Source organism: Neofelis nebulosa, chromosome 1, assembly GCF_028018385.1.
Source record: "Neofelis nebulosa isolate mNeoNeb1 chromosome 1, mNeoNeb1.pri, whole genome shotgun sequence".
In the NCBI taxonomy this organism is placed as follows: domain Eukaryota; kingdom Metazoa; phylum Chordata; class Mammalia; order Carnivora; family Felidae; genus Neofelis; species Neofelis nebulosa.
Window position 1 is genome coordinate 142,988,659 of NC_080782.1, and position 20,859 is coordinate 143,009,517.

The 20,859-nt window shown below is 38.2% G+C and overlaps 1 protein-coding gene across 5 annotated transcripts in view; it reads left to right on the plus strand.

The window, feature by feature from the left end:
- Positions 1 to 531: 531 nt before the first annotated feature.
- DTWD2 (DTW domain containing 2) overlaps positions 532 to 20,859 on the plus strand; it is a 266,159-nt gene continuing 245,831 nt past the window's right edge. For 3 of the 5 annotated variants that reach the window (XR_009264263.1, XR_009264264.1, XR_009264267.1), the window contains exon 1: positions 536 to 1,382. Coding sequence is in view for 2 of the 5 variants with exons in the window: in XM_058738411.1 (XP_058594394.1) it covers positions 1,165 to 1,382 (218 nt within the window). In the remaining 3 variants the exon portion in view is untranslated. Of the gene's footprint in view, positions 1,383 to 20,859 lie in introns of all 5 variants that reach the window. The other 2 variants (XM_058738411.1, XM_058738403.1) reach the window with 2 other exon arrangements.

Below are 20,859 nucleotides of genomic sequence, written 5' to 3' on the forward strand. Positions count from 1 at the left end.
AATCAAATAATTGTGATTGCAAAACTTGAAGAACTGATGAAAACTAAGTTTAATTTTTAATTTTTTTTTTAATGTTTAGTTTTTGAGACAGAGAGACAGAGAGACAGAGAGACAGAAACAGAGACACAGAGACAGTGCAAGCGGGAAAGGGGCAGAGAGAGAGGCAGACACAGAATCTGAAGCAGGCTCCAGGCTCTGAGCTGTGACACAGAGCCGGAGGCAGGCCGGAACCCACTAACTGTGAGATCATGACCTGAGCCAAAGTCCCACGCTTAACTGACTGAGCCACTCAGGTGCCCCTAATTTTTTGTTTAAACGTTGAATACTGGTAGAAGTCACATAAAATTTTAATAAATCAGCACCCATTTTGGGCAAGTAGTACTTCTGCTTTCATTCTATGGTGGACTTCATTTTTGCTTTTAACAAACTGCAGGCTACATTGCTGTTATTCAGAAGCTGTAAATAACTTGGGCAAGGTAGTTATCATTCTATGGTTTTTTCCCCCCTCATCCAGAAAATCTCAGCCCTCTGTTTCCTATTTTAGGGGCCCCAGATAACTTAAAAGCCTCATTGAACATTTGGTGTCTAGTGCAAAATAGTATGCTTGATGCCGAGGAGGAATACCAAGATGTACAGGACACAGAGCCCTGCCCTTCTAGAGCAAGAATTTGGATGAAACGGACCAGCGGAGAAACCAACCGTCAGTCGGCACAACCTCTCCTTTTTTGGCCTTTCGCTATCAAGTACATCCAGTGTGTATCAAGTGTGGTGTGCACTCAACTAGTTTAATTCCCAAACTGCCATCCTAAGGTGGGAAATGCAGAATTCTATTTAATTTTCACTTTTAAAGGGGTGATTATGGGTTTGCAGTCTTAGGTGTTTGCGGAGGGATTTCCTTTTTCCTGGAGAGGCGTACCTAATTCCCACCTGCTTCCTAAGACAACCCACACTCCCCTTCCTGGTCTAAGAGCTCACTGAGCACTGACCAATAGGTTCGGCCCGATTTCTCTGAGGGGCGGGACCTTGTGCCTGGGCTTCAGAGACCCGCCCCCCGTACGTGGCCTGCGTGCGTGACGCCGTGCGGCGCGAGGCGGTTTCTCCAGAGTGTGGCGCCCCCCGGCGGCAGCGAGAACTCAATGTGACAACCGGATCTGAGCGCCTGCCATGGAGCCGCAGAAACAGGCGCCAACACCCGGGGACCCCGTCGCGTGGCCGCGTGGGCCCTCGACGTCTCAGACGCCGGACGACGAGGAGGGGCCGGAGGGCAACACAGCGCCCGCGGCGGCTTTTCTGGGCGCGGAGGCGGACGACGCCTGTGCGGACGCGCTGTGGGAGCTGCCGGTGGAGCCCGCCGAGCGGAGGCCCGAGTGCAGCCGCTGCAGGTGACCGCAGAGCTGGGGGGGGGGGGGGGGGGGGGGGACCGTGGCCGGCGGCGGCTTTCGGGGGAGGCTGCAGCGCCCCCTGCCGGGAAGGCGGCTACTCAGGCTCCACCCAGGGGAGCGCTGCCTCTGGCATCTTCGCGCGTGTGTCCGCTGGTGACCTTGGAATCACTCTGTGAAATTGCCTTGTAGTAAGAAGCCGTTTACTCAGGTTCATGAGCGTTTAGCCTTACTTCCTGCAAGACACTGAACGTGTCATGGAATGAGAGTTCTGCTGGTGACAAACAAGAGTATGATAGGGGAAGTAAGAGGTAATGACAGTAATGCTTACATTAATGAACACTTTCCTGCTCGAGTGACATAGTCATCTCACAGTAAAAAAAGCAAAAGTAATTAGAGGAGACAGTCAAGGTGGCTAGGAGAATAGTTAAGATTGTTTTTTCTGAATTCTGAATTCATTTATTGAGCACCTGTTGTGTGCCAGGCACTGTGCTAGATCTGGGGAATTCAGGCACGGAGAACACAGACATGGTCTCTGCCCTGATTGGGGCACTTACAGGCTAATGAAGAGACAATTTATTAAACAGGTAACGATAACTAGCCCTGAATGCTCACAGTATGCCCAGTTGTTTCAGTGATACCTCATTGTGGTGGTGTCCTTCAGGATTGCTTTCCCTGCTTGTTTGCGTTTCATGCTGTTCAGATACACGATTCTCTTTAACTTGTGGGTGTTCAGGATCTTTTCGCTTGGTTACTGAAGGTCTCCATCTATCACCTGTCTTTCTGTTGCCTTCCACAATCTTAACGGTTAGATAGTGCCTCTGCTTCCTCACCTGGGAATGAATAGCTCAGCAGTTTGTCATCACGTCCTGCACAGCCCTGACAAGGCTCTCGTTAAAGTCACCAGTAATCTCCCTCAAATGAAATCCACTGTATCTTTTTCTCTTCACTTTTATACTAGATCTCTTGGTGGCATTCTGGAGTTGAATGCCGACTTCTTGAAACACTATTTCTTTGGTTTCCCTGTGGTTTATCTGCTTTGTCTGCCCTCGTCGTCTTTGCCTGTTCTAAAAATCTAAATGTTGGGCTTCCTCAGCTCTTGATTCTAGATTCTCTTATCTTATAACCCCGCACATTTTCCGCAGGTGATCTTAACCAGTTTTCATGGTAAGATCGATACCCAAATACTTCTAGCTCAGACCTTTGTCCTGAACTCCAGACCTATGCATTCATTTAACCAGTGTTGATGGAATGCTTTGCAGATTCTTGGTAATATGGTGCATTCTGTGCCCTCATGGGTTGTTCAGTCTGTTATTGGACACAGATAACAAACCAGCAACCAAATATGTAATCATGGAACAGAAAAGCAAAAGCAAACAAACAATGAAACAAAGGAATGGGATGCTGTGACATAAAATAGGATGGTATCGGGAAATACTTCTGAGGAAATAGCATTTATACTAAAATATGAAAGATGAGAAGAATCCAGGGAAGAGAAAAGAATTCAAAGAAGAAGAACAGAAGGCCAGACTGATTTCATGTCTTTACTACTTGATTGCTTGGAGTATCTTATGGTGGACATTTTGGGCTTTTCCCAAGATTGGGTTGTAAGACCCCAGAGGAAGGGATCTTGAGTGTAGGGATCTGTTTATATCTCCTAAATGTACTGTTGAGAGTAAGACATTCAATATAGACTTTTGAGGAGGATGAATAATTTGTGTCTAGAAGGGACTGCATGTTTGAATGGAAGGGGTGTACGAATACAATTGATTTAAACAAGCTCCCTAAAGGTGTTAGGAGATAACACTTAACAGTGCTACAAAGGGGTCACTAGGATGCTAAAAGACAAGTATTACAAATATAAACCCAAGGCTAAATTATCATGCTAGCTTTATCATCTAGTTTTTGCTCTATTTAGAACTGCTGATTATAAATGCTATAGTTTTTTTTTTTTTAAAGAAAATTAGTCTCCTACATTTAGCAACGATTTATAGTTTTTCCAGTCCACTCCCTCCTCCACTTAATAGATTTTATTTTTTAGGGAAGTCTTAGATTCACAACAAAATTGAGTGGAAGGAGTAGAGACTTATCTTCTGCCTCCACCCTGGTATCTTCCCTCATTAGCAGCGTCCCCTGCCAGAGCAGTACATTTGTTAAAATGGATGAACATCATCATAATTCAATGTGCATAGTTTTACATTGGGGTCCACTCTTGGAGTTGTACATATTTTGATTTTGGAGAAGTTCATAATAATATGTATCCACTATTATAATATACTATAGAGTATTTTTACTGTCCTAAAATTTTCTTTGCTCTGCCTTTTCATCCATCCCTACACCCTAACGTAATCTGCTTTTTAGAAAATAAGAATGACTTTGATTTTAGTTTATTTCCAGTTACATTTAGTTAATATTTTAGGATTATGATTCATTCCAACATTTGTGCACTTTGCTTCTCCTACTGAAATTTTGTACCTTTTAAAAGTTCTTCTCCCCTTTGGCACAGTATGCATTTTATTTTAATTGGTTTAACTAATTTTATTATTATTATTTTTTTACATTTTTTAAAATGTTTGTTGTTTTGAGAGGGACAGAGAGACAGAACATGAGCACAGGAGGGGGAGGGGCAGAGAGAGAGGGAGACACAGAATCCGAAGCAGGCTCCAGGATCTGACCTGTCAGCACAGACTCTGATGCGGTGCTTGAACTCACAAACTGCGAGATCACGACTTGAGCCAAAGTCAGACAATTAACTGACTGAGCCACCCAGTGCCCTGTTCAACTAATTTTAATTGGTTAGATTATCATTCTAGAAGTCTGGAGAATATTTAGGTGTTATCAGTAGAATATAAGCTAATTGATGGCTCATTATATTTTATTTCATTAAGCTGTTAGGGTTATACTAGTTTCCTGGATGAACTTACCTACATTTATGCTTATAATAGTTCTTAAAACCAAAATGCATTCTTAGATTTGAGTGATCAGCAAGTCACAATTATTTGGCCATTTACTTTAAGCAGTATTCATTTCTCTAAACGTATTACTGTAATTGTCATAGTCTTGGAGTTCCAAAAATTGGTTTTATTCAGAAAGTACAAACTCATTTTAACTTCACAGCAGAATCTTGCTAGTTGGAAATACAAGTTCTCTGAAACATGAATGGGATATTCTTTCAAAGATCCCAAACTAATTTGTTATTGCTGGATACATATTAAGAGTGTGTTCCTCTTGAGGGAACAGGATGTACAGGAGTACAGTGTATAGAGAATAGTGTATTTGGACAGCTTGGTGGAAAGGAGGGAGTGGAAAGAGGCAAACCTGTAGAGATTAGCGGTGGTTGCTCTCGGAAGGACTAGGTAAGCAGTTAGGGAGGTTAAGAAAAATTGTGCTGAATGTACTAGGAACCAACAAACCAAGCACTGGAGTATTTTTTATTTTTTAATTTTTTAAATGTTTATTTATATTTAAGAGGGAGAGAGAGACAGAGTGCAAGTGGCAGAGGGACAGAGAGAAAGGGAGACAGAATCCGAAGCAGGGTCCAGGCTCCAGGCTCCAGGTTGTCAGCATAGAGCCCGACGTGGGGCTCGCACACACCAGCTGTGAAATCATGACCTGAGCCGAAGTTGGACGTTTAACTGACTGAGCCACCCAGGTGCCCCTGGAGTATTTTTATATTTAGATGATTGTCACAAGTTCAACTTCATTAGGTGGCTTTTAGCTGTAATAATTTATATTCTATTTTGTTAAAAAAATGCAAACTGGTTGGTGATATGGTGGTAAAAATCTTGACTGGGAAGAGTTAAGGCCTCATTCTAGTAAAGATGCTAGGCATCTTAATTATACTTTTACATCTTCTATAGATAAGGCCATGGGTCTGAGGATAAGACTTAGAAACCACTTGCAAGTCATTGGTCCTAAGAATAATGGAATAATGTCAAAATATGCAGTATTTTTTAATTTGTCTGAGGGAGGGAAACAGTGGCAAGGGCATGCACACAGAGTGACACAGGCCCTGAGGCAGAAATTTTTCTTTCTCCAGTGCTTTCTTCCCCCAAAAGTAAAAAATTATAACAATTATAATATACCATACCAGTATATTTAGTATGTATGTATGTATGTATGTATGTATTTATTTAGTGCCCATATGTGTGCATGAGCAGGGTAGAGGGGCAGAGGGAAAGAGAATATTAAGCAGGCTCCACAGGACTGTGAGATCATGACCTGAGCCAAAATCAAGAGTCAGATGCTTAACAGACTGAGCTACCCAGGTGCCCCTAGCACACATTTTTTGAGCACTGACCACATGAAGGTTACCTATCTGGCCTAGGTATTTTACATGCAATATTTTATTTATTTCTCATAACAGCATTCTAGAGTTGGTGATATTGTTAGCTTTTAAATAACGAGAAGGTACAACACCAAAAAAATAAATAATTGGATTAAAAATGGGCAGAGAACCTAAACACATTTTTCCACAGAAGACATACAGTTGGCCAACAGACACATGACAAGATGATCAACATCACCCATCATCGGGGAAATATGAATCAAAAACCACAATGAGATATCACTTTACACCCAACAGAATAGCTAGAATCAAAAATTCAAGAAATAACAATTATTGATGAGGATGTCGAGAAAAGGGGACTCTTGTGCATGCTGGTGGCAATGTAAATTGGTAAAGCACTGTAGAAAACAGGATGGAGGTTCCTCAAAAAGTTGAAAATAGAACTACCATATGATCCATTAATTCCATTACTGGGTGTTTACCCAAAGGAAATGAAAACACTAATTTGAAAAGATACATGCACCCCTGTGTGTTTTGCAGCTTTATTTTTAATAGCCAATATATGGAAACAACCCAAGGTTCTATCTATAAATAGATAGATAAAGGATATGTTATGTGTGTATACATATATGTGTGTGTGTGTGTGTGTGTGTGTGTGTATTATTTGTAATATTATAACGTGATATTTTTTTGTACATATGTAAAATGGAATATTTCTCCGCCAAAAAAAGAGAGATCTTGTCATTTGCAACTACATGCATGGACCTAGAGGGTGAAATAAATCAGACAGAAAAACACAAATATCATCTGATTTCACTTATATGTGGAATCTAAAAAAACCCAAATGGACAAAGAGACAAACAAAAAACCCCCCAGACTCTTAAATACGGAAAATAAACTGGTGGTTGCCAGAGGGGAGGTGAGGGGTGGGTGGTGGTGAAATAGGTGAAGGGGATTAAGAGGTGCAGACTTGCAGTTATAAAATAAATAAGTCATAGAGTTGAAAAGTGCAGCATATATTGAAATATATAGTCAATAACATTTTAATAACATTGCACGGTGACAGATATGACTACACTTCTCATGGTGAGCCCTTAGTAATGTGTAGAATTGTCGAATCATTATGTTGTAGTCCTGAAGCCAGTATAACACTGTAGGTTATTTATAATTCAGTAAATTTAAAGATAAATGATGAGGAGAAAGGAGTAATAATTAGGTAACAGAATTCAGTCTCTGCTCCAGTCCATCTGGCTCCTGAGCTCAGCCAGCACTTGACCTGGCTCTTTGTTTGCTGAAGAAGCCTTATGATTTTGTTGGTAGAGTAGGTGTAGTCACTAGTTGAAGTGGAGCCACCAAGGCTGCAAGATTTTCATACTTTTTATTTATTTATTTTTAAATGTCAGTGGGGGAGAAGCAGAGAGAGAGGGAAAGAGACAAGCAAGCTCCTTGCTGTCATCACAGAACCTCACATGGGGCTCGATCTAATGAATCTGGGAGATCATGACCTGATCTGAAACCAGGAGTCAGATGCTTAACTGACTGAGCCACCCAGGTGCCCCTTATTTATTTATCTTTAGAGTAGGCTTCACACCCAATGTGAGGCTTAAACTCATGGCCCTGAGGACTAAAGTCTCATGCACTATGGACAAAGCCAGCCAGGCATCCCTGATTTTCTTATTTTTTAAATTGAAGTATGTTCAGAGGTGCCTGAGTGGCTCAGTGGGTTAAGCGTCCGACTTTGGCTCAGGTCATGATCTGGCAGTTGAGTTTGAGCCCCGTGTTGGACTCTGTGCTGACAGCTCAGAGCCTGGAGCCTGCCTCTGATTCTGTCTCCCTGTCTCTCTGCCCCTCCCCCACTTGTGCTCTGTCTCTGTCTCTCTCAAAAATAAATAAAAACATTAAAAAAAACTTTAAACTGAAGTATTTTTACTTCAAGCTTAGTAAAAAGATGCCTGTGCTTTAGTATTCTCTAACTCCTTTTTTTAAAATTGAGATATTATTGACATAACATTATGTAAGATTTGATACATTTATATAATGCAGTATGATTAGCACTGGTAGTGTTAGCTTTGATTACATAATTATTATATCTTTTTTTTCTGGTGAGAAAAAAGAAGATTTAAGATCTAGTCTCAGAAAATTTGAAGTATAGTCCCTGACTTATGATGGTTCAACATAGGATTTTTCAACTTGACAATGGTCTGGGAGCAATATGCATTTAGTAGAATCTGTACTTTGAATTCTTAATTTGTACTTTTTCCTGGTCTGATGATATGTGGTACGATATTCTCATGATGCTGGATGGCAGCAGGGAGCTGTAGCTCCCAATCAGCTGTGTGGTCATGAGAGTAACAACCAATGCATTTGCAACCATTCTGTGTCCATATAGCCATTCTGTCTTTCGCTTTCAGTACAGTAATCCATAAATTATGTGAGATATTCAACATTACTAAAAATAGTCTTTGTTAGATGATTTTGCCCAACAGTAGATAAGTGTTCTGAGCACATTTAAGGTTGGCCTGGCTAAACTATGGTATTTGGTAGGTTGGGTGTATTAAATGCATTTTGAATCAGGTTATTTTCAGCTTTGATGTGTTTATGAGAATGTAACCCTGTTGTAAGTTGAGGGAGATCTGCATATCGTACATTATTGTTGACTCTAATCACTATACTGTGTATTTGATTTGTAGAACTTCATCTTCTAGTTCCAAGTTTATACCTTTTAACAACATCTAGCTCCTTTATTGAAATTTTTAACCTTTCCTTATTCTTTAGGTTTGGATATTCTGGAGAAAAAAAGTGGTGGGGATAAAATCATGAGAGAGGGATGGAGGGGAGACTGTAGGTGTTTAAGAAGAATGCAAGAGCCACACATTGGCAGCCAACAGATGTTTTGCTTTGAATTGGTATTTTACCAGCTTTTAAATTAGTTCTAACAGTTAAAAATCAAGATGGTTTATCTCAAAAATCCAGATTTCTGGCTTCCTTGAGAATACGAAGATCTAGCAGTTCAGGGAGTACCTTTCTGAGCAGTATTGGTTGAGCTGAGTATTGGTCATGACCTCGGGTTGGGCGAGATCTGTCCAGGGCACCATAGCTCCTTAGCTATTACTGCTTGATTTATTTTATTAACTAGTAGGGATTTGCTTTTTGATTCTGGGTCTCATGTACACTATTGTGACTGGTCTGCTTAAGCAGTGGGGTGAATCAGACTGCAAGTTGGGTAGGTACAAGTGAAAAATGGTGATTCCTAAGGGAATTAGTTTAGAATATACTAAGAGTATTGAATTGGTATCAGCACTTAGGTTTAGAAAACAAACTATTTTGGTAAATTTAAAATCAACTAGATTAAAAAATTTTTTTTAAATGTTTTTTTTTTAATTAAAAAAATTTTTAATGTTTATTTATTATTGAGAGACAGAGAGACACAGAGTGTGAGCAGGGGAGGGGTAGAGAGAGGGGGAGACACAGAATCTCAAGTAGGCTCCAGGCTCTGAGCTGTCAGCACAGAGCCCGACGTGGGGCTTGAACTCATGGACTGTGAGATCATGACCTGAGCCGAAGTCGGTCGCATAATCAACTAAGCCACCCAGGAGTCCTTTAATGTTTATTCTTGAGAGAGAAAGAGACAGAGACAGACAGAGAGAGACAGAGTATGAATGGGGGAGGGGCAGAGAGAGAGACACACACATACACAGAGTCCGAAGCAGGCTCCAGTCTCTGAGCTGTCAGCACAGAGCCCGACATGGGGCTTGAACTCACGAGCTGTGAGATCATAACCTGAGGCGAAGTTAGACGCTTAACCAACTGAACCACCCAGGAGTCCCTAAAATCAACTAGATTCTTGATGATGATTTTTAGAGTAAAAAATTAGATAATTTGAAAATTTAATTCTTTGTTCATATCAAAAGTATCATATTCCTAAGAGAAAAGTATGAAGTTAATTTGTTCTTTCCTATTGGTATAGAAAATATGTTTATTCTTTGAAGTAGTTCATTTGTAATATATGTGGAAAGCTAACTGATTCACAAATTACTGTGCAAACTAATCATATGTTCAAAGTTGAGCAAAGATGATATATGTTAAGAGGGAATTTTTTTTCTTAATCTTAATTAAGTCTCCAAAGAGGAGTGACCAATTTTAAAAACCACGTTAGAGCTTTCTAAATGTTTGATTTATTTTCCCCAAGAAAAATAAGAATTATATCATTACCCTCTGATGGATAGAAGTTTTCTTCAAAGAACATCAAAGCACATTAATTTTTAAAGTACATTTGCCCAAAATTAATAATTCATCATTCTGTTCGTGCTTATGTAGTGAGAAAAAATATTCAGAAGTAGTCTAGTCGAAAATTTGGTATCATTTAAAAAGGGTTTACAGGTTACAAAGTGCTTTACCTGTGCATTTTAATTTAATACATAAGACAACTTTGATTTAAAGTTATTCCTTTTTATAGACTCTCAGGGTCAGGTGACTAGTGAGGGGCTTTCATACTTTTATTCCTACACCATATAGTAAAAGATTATATTGAAGCGAGCAGTATGACTACTCTTGTTTTCCTGCTGCATATAATAAATATTTCCAGTGAGCTGTTTCTTCGTGGTCTTTGAATCTGTAGATTCTTTTCCTGTTCCCTGGCTGTTTTTAGTTATTTTGGGATGAGAGCTTTTTAATTACTGTCTTTTTTAAGATTGAGCTTTTATTTCTTGAATCCTTTACCTGCCTAAGGTCAGTTTCTTATTTGTCAGTAGGTCCTCATTTTTCAGTCAGAAAGGCAAATTCGAAGATATTACTGATTAGGAATTTATTTTGTTTTCCCCTGTTCACTTATTTGCTTGCTTCTCTCTGTCTCTCTCCTCTCTCTCTCTCTCTCTTTTTTTTTGGCTTTCTCTACTGGACCTCATGAGAAGGCTGTGGGAAAAAAGGTAGCAGTGAAATGAAGTAAGTAGAAGTCTTCCAGAGTTCCTTGGGGGAAAAAAATTAAGCTATAGAATGAGTCTCTGGATTTTGCAAAGGGCGAGAGGGGTTAACCTCTTGCAGAAATATCTGACTCTTTGCCTATGTAGACGTGTTACCTGGCAGGCTACTTTTTTTTTTTTTAAATTGTGCTAAAATGTACATGTATAATACTTATGATTTTAACTATTTTTTAAAAAAAATTTTAACGTTTATTTATTATTGAGAGACAGAGCATGAGCAGGGGAGGGGGGAGACACAGAATCTGAAGCATCAGCACAGAGCTTGACGCGGGGCTCGAACTCACAAACTGCGAGATCATGACCTGAGCTGACGTTGGATGCTTAACTGACTGAGCCACCCAGGCGCCCCTCATTTTAACTATTTTTAACTGTATAACTCAGTGTCATTGATACATTCGTAATGTTCTGTAACCATCACTACTATCTGTACGCAACACTTTTTTCATCATCGTCAATGTTGACTCCGTACCCATCAAATAATCACTTCCCATACCTTCCCCCCACCCAGCCCAGCCAGTGGTAACTTCTATTTTATTTTGTATTTCTATGAATTTGCTTATTCTAGATTCTTCATGTAACATACAATACTTATCCTTCTGTGTCTGACATTTCACTTAGAATGTTTTCAAGTTCTCTCCACGTTGTAGCATATCAAAATTTCTTTCCTTTTTATGGCTAAATTATATGTATATACCACTTTTGTTTATTCATCATTCATTTTTTTTTAATTAAAATAACAATGGTTTGTTGATGAACACTTGGTTTGTTTCTACCTTTTGGCTATTGTGAATAGTGCTGCTGTGAACCTTAGCACACAAATATCTGTTTTTGTTCCAATAATTTTGGGTATATACCTAGGAATGGAATTGCGGGGTCATGTTGTAGTTCTGTGTTTGACTTTCTGAGGAGTCGCCAAACTGTTTTCCAGTTCCGTTTCAAACAGAGGTCATTAGATTAAAAAAAATGTTTATTGATTTATTTTGAGAGACAGGGTGTGTTTGCGCACATGTGTGTGAGCCAGGAGGAGGGGCAGAGAGGGAATCCCAAGCAGGTTACGCACTGTCAGCACAGAGCCTGATGCAGGGCTCAATTTGCAGACGGTGAGATCATGACCTGAGCTGAAATGAACAGTCAGACCCTTAACCAACTGAGCCACCCAGGTGCCCCGAGGTCATTAGATTTTTAACATCTGGGTCTGCTCATTTTATTCCTTTCCTGGAGACCTTCCATGCTTGTATTTCAGGTACACAGTGGAGTCGAGGCTCTAGTGTGTCATCCAAAGACTTTGCATCTCTTCCTCCACCGTACCCTTCCCATACCCTCTCTTCTAACCACCTGGAATGCGTCCCTCGAACAGGTGTTTTTCATGTTCTGCTTTATGCCTTTGTTCTCTTATTTCCTCTGTACCAAATGCTCTTCTCTCATCCCTTCTTTCTGAAATGCTACACTGTTTCAATGTCCAGCTCAAGTACCCTGTCTTGCCAGGACCCATTTCCATAAGTTTTGCTGCCTTCTAAGTTTGAATCGTTTGTTCTTTTGACTTCTGTTTTCTCCATGACACCAGTAGCTGTCTGTGGCTTCCTTCTTGGTTGTCTCTTTCAGACTCAGGTTTATTTACCACCAAATGTTTTAATGCTAGCATTAGGCCTTCTGAGGCCTAGGGAAGCGAGGTACAATTACGTGGTAAAACTTTTCACTGATTGTTAAATGCTCATATACATAATCCACAAAATGGATTGCTTCAATGGTGTGTGTTTTGGAATCAGAACTGAGTTCTAGCCCCAGCTCTCCTTTCTTGAGAAAGCTACTTAACCTCTCTAAGCCTTGCTTTCTTCATCTGTAAGTTAGGACAGTAATACTACCTGTCTTTGACAGTTTTTTTGAGATTAAATGAAGGGGAAGTATTTATGATAGTGCCTGTAACATAAAAGTGTATGGCTAGCATTAAACTCTTCCTCTTGACCTTTTCCTCCTCGTTCTTTTCTTTCTTTTTCTTTCTCCTTACCCCCTTTCCCTCTTCTTCCCGTTTTCTCCCTCTTTTTTTGCCTCTTCCCTGAAATATCAGAATTGTTATTTATGAAATTGGTCTATTTTACATTTAGTTAGCTTTTTCTATGTTAGAGTAGCTCTTTTTCTAGGTTCAGAGATTAAGGGCAAGTAAATAATTTTGCATGTGTTGAGCTATAGGTCACCACAAATAAATTGCCTCTTGATAGAGATTTTGTCATTCTTGGGCTTTCAAGAGTACTCACTTTGCAGCTACAAATAAATGTTATATTGATGACAAACACTTTCTTAGGGCATCAAAATCAGTGTTTTATCTTGTAGTATTACTATATTCTCTTTTTTTAATGGTTTAAGTACTTATAAGTCCTTTTTATTTTTTTATTTTTGTTTTTTATTATATATATAATTTATTGTCAAATTGGTTTCCGTACAACACCCAGTGCTCATCCCAACAGGTGTCCTCCTCAATGCCCATCACCCACTTTCCCCCTCCCCCACCCCCATCAACCCTCAGTTTGTTCTCAGTATTTAAGAGTCTCTTATGGTTTGCCTCCTTCCCTCTCTGTAACTTCTTCCCCCCCCCCCCCCCTCCCATGGTCTTCTGTTAAGTTTCTCAGGATCCACATATGAGTGAAAACGTATGGTATGTGTCTTTCTCTGCCTGACTTATTTCACTTAGCATAATACTCTCCAGTTCCATCCATGTTGCTACAAATGGCCAGATTTCATTCTTTCTTATTGCCAGTAGTATTCCATTGTATATATAAACCACATCCTCTTTATCCATTTGTCAGTTGATGGACATTTAGGCTCTTTCCATAATTTGGCTATTGTTGAGAGTGCTGCTATAAACATTGGGGTACAAGTGCCCCTATGCATCAGCACTCCTGTATGCCTTGGGTAAATTCCTAGCAATGCTATTGTTGGGTCTATTATATTCTCTCAAAGTACTTAAGTAACACATTTTCTCTCTTCTATCAAAGAAACTTCTCAGTTCTGTTTTGAGAATTTATGCAAATTACATATAAATTTATTTAAAATTAGGAAGAATACTTCCTTAATGAAGCAGGTATATAAAATCTGTACTTTAAATAATATTTATTTATTTATTTATTTTAACGTTTATTCATTTTTGAGAGACAGAGTGAGAGTGTGCGAGTGGGGCAGGGGCTGAGAGAAAGGGAGACACAGAATCCAAAGCAGGCTTCACTCTCTGAGCTGTCAACACAGAACCTGATGCAGGGCTCAAACCTGTGAACTGTGAGATCATGAGCTGAGCTGAAGTCGTATGCTCAACCAACTGAGCCATCCAGGCTCCCCTAAAGGGTTTTTTTTTAAAGTTCGTTTATTTTTGAGAGAGATTCCCAAGCAGGCTCCATGCCATCAGCACAGAGCCCAACGTAGGGCTCGATCCAGTGAACCATAAGATCATGACCTGAGCCAAAAGAAATCAAGAGTCAGATGCCTAACCCACTGAGCTACCTAGGTGCCCCTAAAGTCTGTACTATTCTTTGTAAGATATCTCTAATGAAGATAGCTGGTCCTTGGGACCACTTTAGTGTGAATTCTTGCTTGTCAGAATGGACATTCATGCAGTTCCCTTTCCTTCGCCAGTGGATAAGAAACAGAATTCCATTACACACGGACCTGGAAACTCAGTTTTAGATGTTCTTTATTCATTCAGTCATTATTTATTCAATATCCAGTGTCCAATAAATGCGTAGCTTAGGTCATAGAAAATGATTGAGAGATTGTTTCCTCTAAAATTGGTAGTGAACTGAGTGTAAGAGAAAATATGTCTAAATAATATTTAAGACAAATTATGAAAGTATACAATAAAAGCTTACAGAGGAAAGAGTGATTGACTTAATTTGCTAAGAAAGATGTTTTGCTATTTTTTTTATAACTGTTCATTTCTACAGAAGAGGATAAAGTATAAAATAAATAATAGGATAACTGAATGTAGGTGATTTTTATGGTAAGAGTCTTCAGTGTTAGTTGATCTGTCACTTTGGCATTGCAGTTTTAGTAAGGGCTTTATATGTCTGCACTGTATAGTCATTTCTCTGGACACATGGCTTTGTTTTCCAGGGATCTGCCTCCTCATAAGTCTGCTTTAATTGTAATAAAAGTTACTGAAAATTTTCTTAATTGTAAAACCTATAGTTGGAACAAGCTTATTTCTAGGCCAGTGATTCTTAAATTATTTTGATTATATACCACAGTTAGTTAAAAAACGTAGGGTGAAATTCTAATAGGTATATATATTTATCTATGATTATGTACATTTATTATATACTAACGTATGATGTGTCCCATAAAACATACACACACACGAAAAGATTTTCAAAAGGAAGAGGCAATGGTGAAATAAACCATTTAAAAATGTCTTGTTTATTGTGATGGAGTCACGCCAGCATTATTATTTATTTTGAAGCATAATATACATGTATGGTGAGGTTCATTGTTAAAGACAGTATGATGTGAGTCTACAGATCAAGTAATTTTTATATTGCTTTTTAAAGTTACTGGCATAAACCATCATAACAGTAGAACAGATCAATGAAACCAGGAGCCGATTTGTTGTAGACTCTGGGTCTGGAGTTCTTTCTTGTCCAACAAGACAGCAGATGCAGATTTAAATGTGAGAGAGGCTAATGTGCAGAAGACAAAAGCCCCAAGTAAGGGTCCTTGCTTCTTTTTTATTAGGATCAGAAGGCTTACAAACATGGTGATGGACGTGCACAAAGAGACAATAAATCTGTGAACATTAACTCATGGACGTGAGGAAAAATGGGTCTTGAAAATATGGGGGGTTAGGCCTTTGGGTTAATACGAAACAAAATCCTGGTGCTGGGCAGCTGGGCGGAAGGTTGTTTACAGTGGACATGAGGCATCACCTCTGTTTGTCTTAGCTAGCCAGGGGATGAGACAGAGCAAATAACCTCAGGGTTAACAAGGTACCTTTTCTGATTAGAGCCCTAATCAGCTCTGCTCTGGGCAGCTTCACCTGCAGCAGTGGTCTACAGTCCAATTCACCTGTTTAGCTAACTTGGTCCTTTCCTCCTGTTAAAGCAGCTTTCTGCTATAGTACTAAATTGGGGGGGCGCTTCCGCCCTGAATACCTAATCTTGGTTATTTCATATACATATGTTCTTTATTGGGGACTTTCCTCTGCTCTCTCTATACTGGGGCTTTGGCCCCACCTTCTCTATACTTATTTATCTAATCTTGTTTACCCAAACTTGGGTGTGAACATCCTATGGCTTTCTAATTCTTTATGCCTTGTTACCCCATTGGTGTAAGTCCAGGGAATTTCTAAGCTTATTCCCCACACTGGTTCTTTGAAAAGATCAACAAAGTTGAGAGATCTGTAGCCAAACTCACCAAAAAAAAAAAAAAAAAAAAAAAAAAAAAAGAGAGAGAGAGAGAGAGGACTTAAAATCACAAATGAAAGAGGAGAAGTAACTGGTAACACCACAGAAATACAAATAATTGTAAGAGAATGTTATGAAAAATTATATGCCAACAAACTGGACAACCTAGAAGTAATGGATAAATTCCTAGAAACATAAAATCTACCAAAAGCTGAAGCAAGAAGAAATAGAAAATTTGAACAGATTGATAACCAGCAATGAAATTGAATCAGTAATCAAAAACCTCCCAATAAATAGAAGTCCAGGACCAGATGGATTCAAAGGCAAATTCTACCAGATATTTAAAGAAGAGTTAATCCTTATTCTCAAACAATTCCAAAAACTAGAAGAGGAGGGAAAACTTCCAAATTTGTTTTATGAGGTCAGTGTTACCTAGATACCAAAACCAGGTAAAGACACTACAAAAAAAAAACAAAAACAAAAAAAAAAACAAAAAAAAAAACAAACAAACAAAAAAACAACTATGAGCTGGTATCTCTGATGCATTTAGATGCAAAAATCCTCAACAAAATACTTGCAAACTGAATCTAATAATACATTAAAAAAATTGTTCACCATGATCAAGTGGAAAATATTCCCAGGATGCAAGAGTGGTTCAGTATTTGCAAACCAATCAATGTGATACATCCCATCAATAAGAGATCATCTCAATATATGTAGAAAAAGCATTGGACAAAGTAAAACAACATCCATTCATGATAAAACCCCTTGGGACACATGGGTGGCTCAGTTGGTTATGTGTCGACTCTTGATTTTGGCTCAGGTCATGATCTCACAGTTCATGAGATCAAGGTCCGTGTTAGGCTCTGGTACTGACATCATGAGCCTTCTTGGGATTCTCTCTCTTCCCTCTCTCTTTCTGCCTGTCCCCAGTCAGGTGCATGTGTGCACGCTATCGAAAACAACCCCCAAAAACAAAACAAAACAAAAAACCCCCAAAACCTCAACAAAGTAGATTTAGAGGGAAAATACCTAAACATAACAAAGACCTTACATGAAAAACCCACAGCTAGCATACTCAGTTGGGGAAAACTCAGAGTTTTTCCCCTAAAGTCAGGAACAGGACAAGGGTGTCCATTCTCACCGCTGTTACTAAGCGTAGTAATAGAAGTCCTAGCCACAACAGTTAGACAAGAGAAAGAAATTAAAGGCATCCACACTGGGAAGGAAGAAGTACAATTTTTACTCTTTGCAGATGACATAGTATTATATATAGAAAACCCTAAAGGCTCCACCAGAAATCTGCTAGAAATGGTAAGAAGTATATTCAGTAAAGTCACATGACACGAACTCAGTGTACAGAAATCTCTTGCATTTATGTGCACTAATAATGAAGCAGCAGAAAGAGAAATTAAGAAAACAATCCCATTTACAGCTGTACCAAAGATAATAAAATACCTAGGAATAAACTTAAGAGGTGAAAGACCTTTACTCTGAAAACTGTACATCATTGATAAAAGAAATTGAAGACAGCACAAAGAAATGGAAAGACATTCCATTTAAGAAATATGTAACAAACATTGTTAAAATGTCTGTACTACCCAAAGCAGTCTATAGATTTAATGAATCCCTATCAAAATACCAACGGCATTTTTTTGCAGAAGTAGAACAAACAATCCTAGAATGTGTATGGAACCACAAAAGACCCTAAATAGGTAAAGCAATCTTAAAAAAGAAAGACAAAACTGGAGGTAGCACAATTCCAGACTTAGAGTTATATTACAAAGCTGTAGTAATCAAAACACTATGGTATGGGCACAGAAATAGACACATAGATCAGTGGAGCAGAGTAGAAAACCCAGAAATAAACCCACAATTATATGGTCAATTAATCTTCAACAAAGTAGGAATGAATATCCAATCAGAAAAAAGACAGGTTCTTCAACAATTGGTGTGGGGGAAAACTGGACAGTTACAAGCAAATGAATGAAACTTGACCACTTTCTTACACTATACACAAAAGTAAGCTCAAAAAGGATTAAAAACCTAAATGTGAGACCTGAAACCATAAAGATCCTAGAGGAGAGCACAGGCAGTAATGTCTTGACACTGGCCACTGTACTATTTTTCTGAATGTCTCCTGAGGCAAGGTAAATAAAAGGAAAAATAAACTATTGGGACTACATCAAAATAAAAAGCTCCTGGACAGTGAAGGAAATAATAAAACTAAAAGGCAACCTATGGAATGGGAGAAGATAATTGCAAATGACATGTCTGATACAAGGTTAGTATCCAAATATAAAGAACTGTTACAACTCAACACCCAAAAAACAATCCAATTAAAACATAGGCAGAAAACATGAACAAACATTTCTCCAAAGAAGACCTATACTATAGATGGCCAATAGACCCATGAGAAGATGCCCAACGTCAGTCATCATCAGGGAAATGCAAATCAAAACTACAAAGAGATAGCGCTTCACACCTATCAGAATGGCTGAAATCAGAACAACAAATCAGAAAATCAGAAACAACAAATGTTGGTGAGGGTATGGAGAAAAAGAAACCCTCTCGCACTGTTGGTGGGAATGCAAACTGATGCAGCCATTGTGGAAAACAGTATGGAGGTTCCTCAAAACGTTAAAAATAGAACTACTCTACCATCCAGTAATTGCACTAATGGATATTTACCCCCCTCCCCCCAAAACAAAAACACTTAATTAAAGAGATACCTGTGTTTATTGCAGCATTATCTACAATAGCCAAATTATATAAAGAAGATGTGTGTGTATGTATACACGCACACATGTACATACAATGGAATATTATTCAGCCATAAAAAAAATGAAAGCTTGCCATTTGCAACAACATGGGTGGAGCTAGAGAGTATTATGCTAAACAAAAGAAGTCAGAGAAAGACAAATACCATATGGTTTCACTCATATGTGGAATTTAAGAAACAGAACAAATGAGCAAAGGGAAAAAGAAAGAGAGGCAAACCGAGAAACAGACCCTTATCTATAGAGAACAAGTTGATAGTTACCAGATGGGAGGTGGCTGGAGGGTTAGAAATAGATGAAGGGGATTAAAGAGTATACTTATCATAATGAACACTGAGTAATGTGTAGAGTTGTTGAATCACTATCTTGTACACCTGAAACTAATATAATACTGTATGTTAACAACAGTGGAATTACAATAAAAAACTTAATTAAAAAGATAGTTATTGTCCTGTCAGATTCAATTTTGTACCTCTAATGAAGCATTTGAACTAGGAATAGGTAAGAAACAGCTCTGCCATAAACTTATTCATTTGTGATTTTGTAACTAGAACAGTATAGATTCAGTATGGATTCTTCAGTATAGATTCTTTACAAGTGTGTATGATTTCTTTGTGGGTGCCATTGTGAACCCTACCTGTTATGGAATGCCTCTTTTTATTTCAGGATACCACCTATCCTAACATATTACCGTATGACATACCACCTAAGGAGGGAATGTTATTCTATATGCTAAATACTAGTAATGTTTAATTCAAAGTGAAAGTGGTAATGTTTTCTTTTGGCATTCCTTTGGGTCATTTTACTTAATCTGCTTTGGAAACCACTGCTCTAGACATGCCGTCTGGGGCACAGGTCTCTGAAAGTCTCATCTAAAGATATTCTCTTCATGGCGTTACTTCCTCTATCAGTGTTTTTCTTTTCTTTCTACACCTATCCTTCCTCTACTTCTAGAAGAAGTTATAAAATAATGTGATGAAAACAACTTTGGTGGGTATGAGAATATTATTGTTATTTATACTGGAAGCAGAGCATCTTAACAACTGATAAGATGTTACATGTTTTTATTACCTTTATGACATGAAAATTTATTTAATACTGTATTTATTATACTAAATTTTTATTATAATATGTTAATAATGAAAATGTGTTTCTTCTTTCATTGGTTATGATGAATATTGTTTTCAGAAATTTAAAAAGTATTTTATAGATTATTTAAGTTTCTTTAAAGGGACGGTAGAGGGCACTGTGGTATTTACTTTTTCAAAACCTATTTTAACATTAGAAAGTTTGGCATTTTTATGTGTAATGCAGTGTATCTCTTCAGCTAATCTATTGAAAAGCTATAAAACTCTTTGTTCTTTGCCTTTTCAGTCCGTTGGGACGATAAAAATTTTGTTGAGTACTGGAAACTTTGAGGTGCACTATTTTTCTGGGTTCTACATTTGCTTTTGTTTAGTAGATAAAAGAAATCCTTTAAAAATAATAATTCTTGTAAATCTATTCACTAATTTTTAAAGTTTGCCTTTGTGAGATTTTCTTGATTAAAATCAGTCCTATGAGAAAAATAGCTTTCAGTGAATATTATATAAGAATTTAATTAAACTTTGGAAAGATGTTTTTTCTAAGTCCTAGCATCGCTAGTCATATGTCAGATACGATTTTATTTGCCTACAGCCTGTCAGAGATACCACGCCCGGAGTGACAGAGTACCCTTGTATTATAGCATGCACTGAGGAAGCCAGTCAATCTTAGTCTGACAGGAAACCTACATATTTATTCCTACATCTTTAATGAGAAAAGAAGAAAAAGCTTATTTCATAAAATTTCCTCAGGGAAATTATTTGAAAATTTCATTTATATTTTAAGAATGTAATAAACCTTAATTGGGTTGTATAGATTTTAAAGAAGATGAATCTTAATGATGGAAAACAGTATTTATAATACATTGCAATGCAGTGTAAAATTTTCTCTCTTCTGCTTTTACAAGGCATTGAAAATGTAGAAGAAAGAAAAATCTCAACTCCTCCTTTGGTCATTCTATTATAA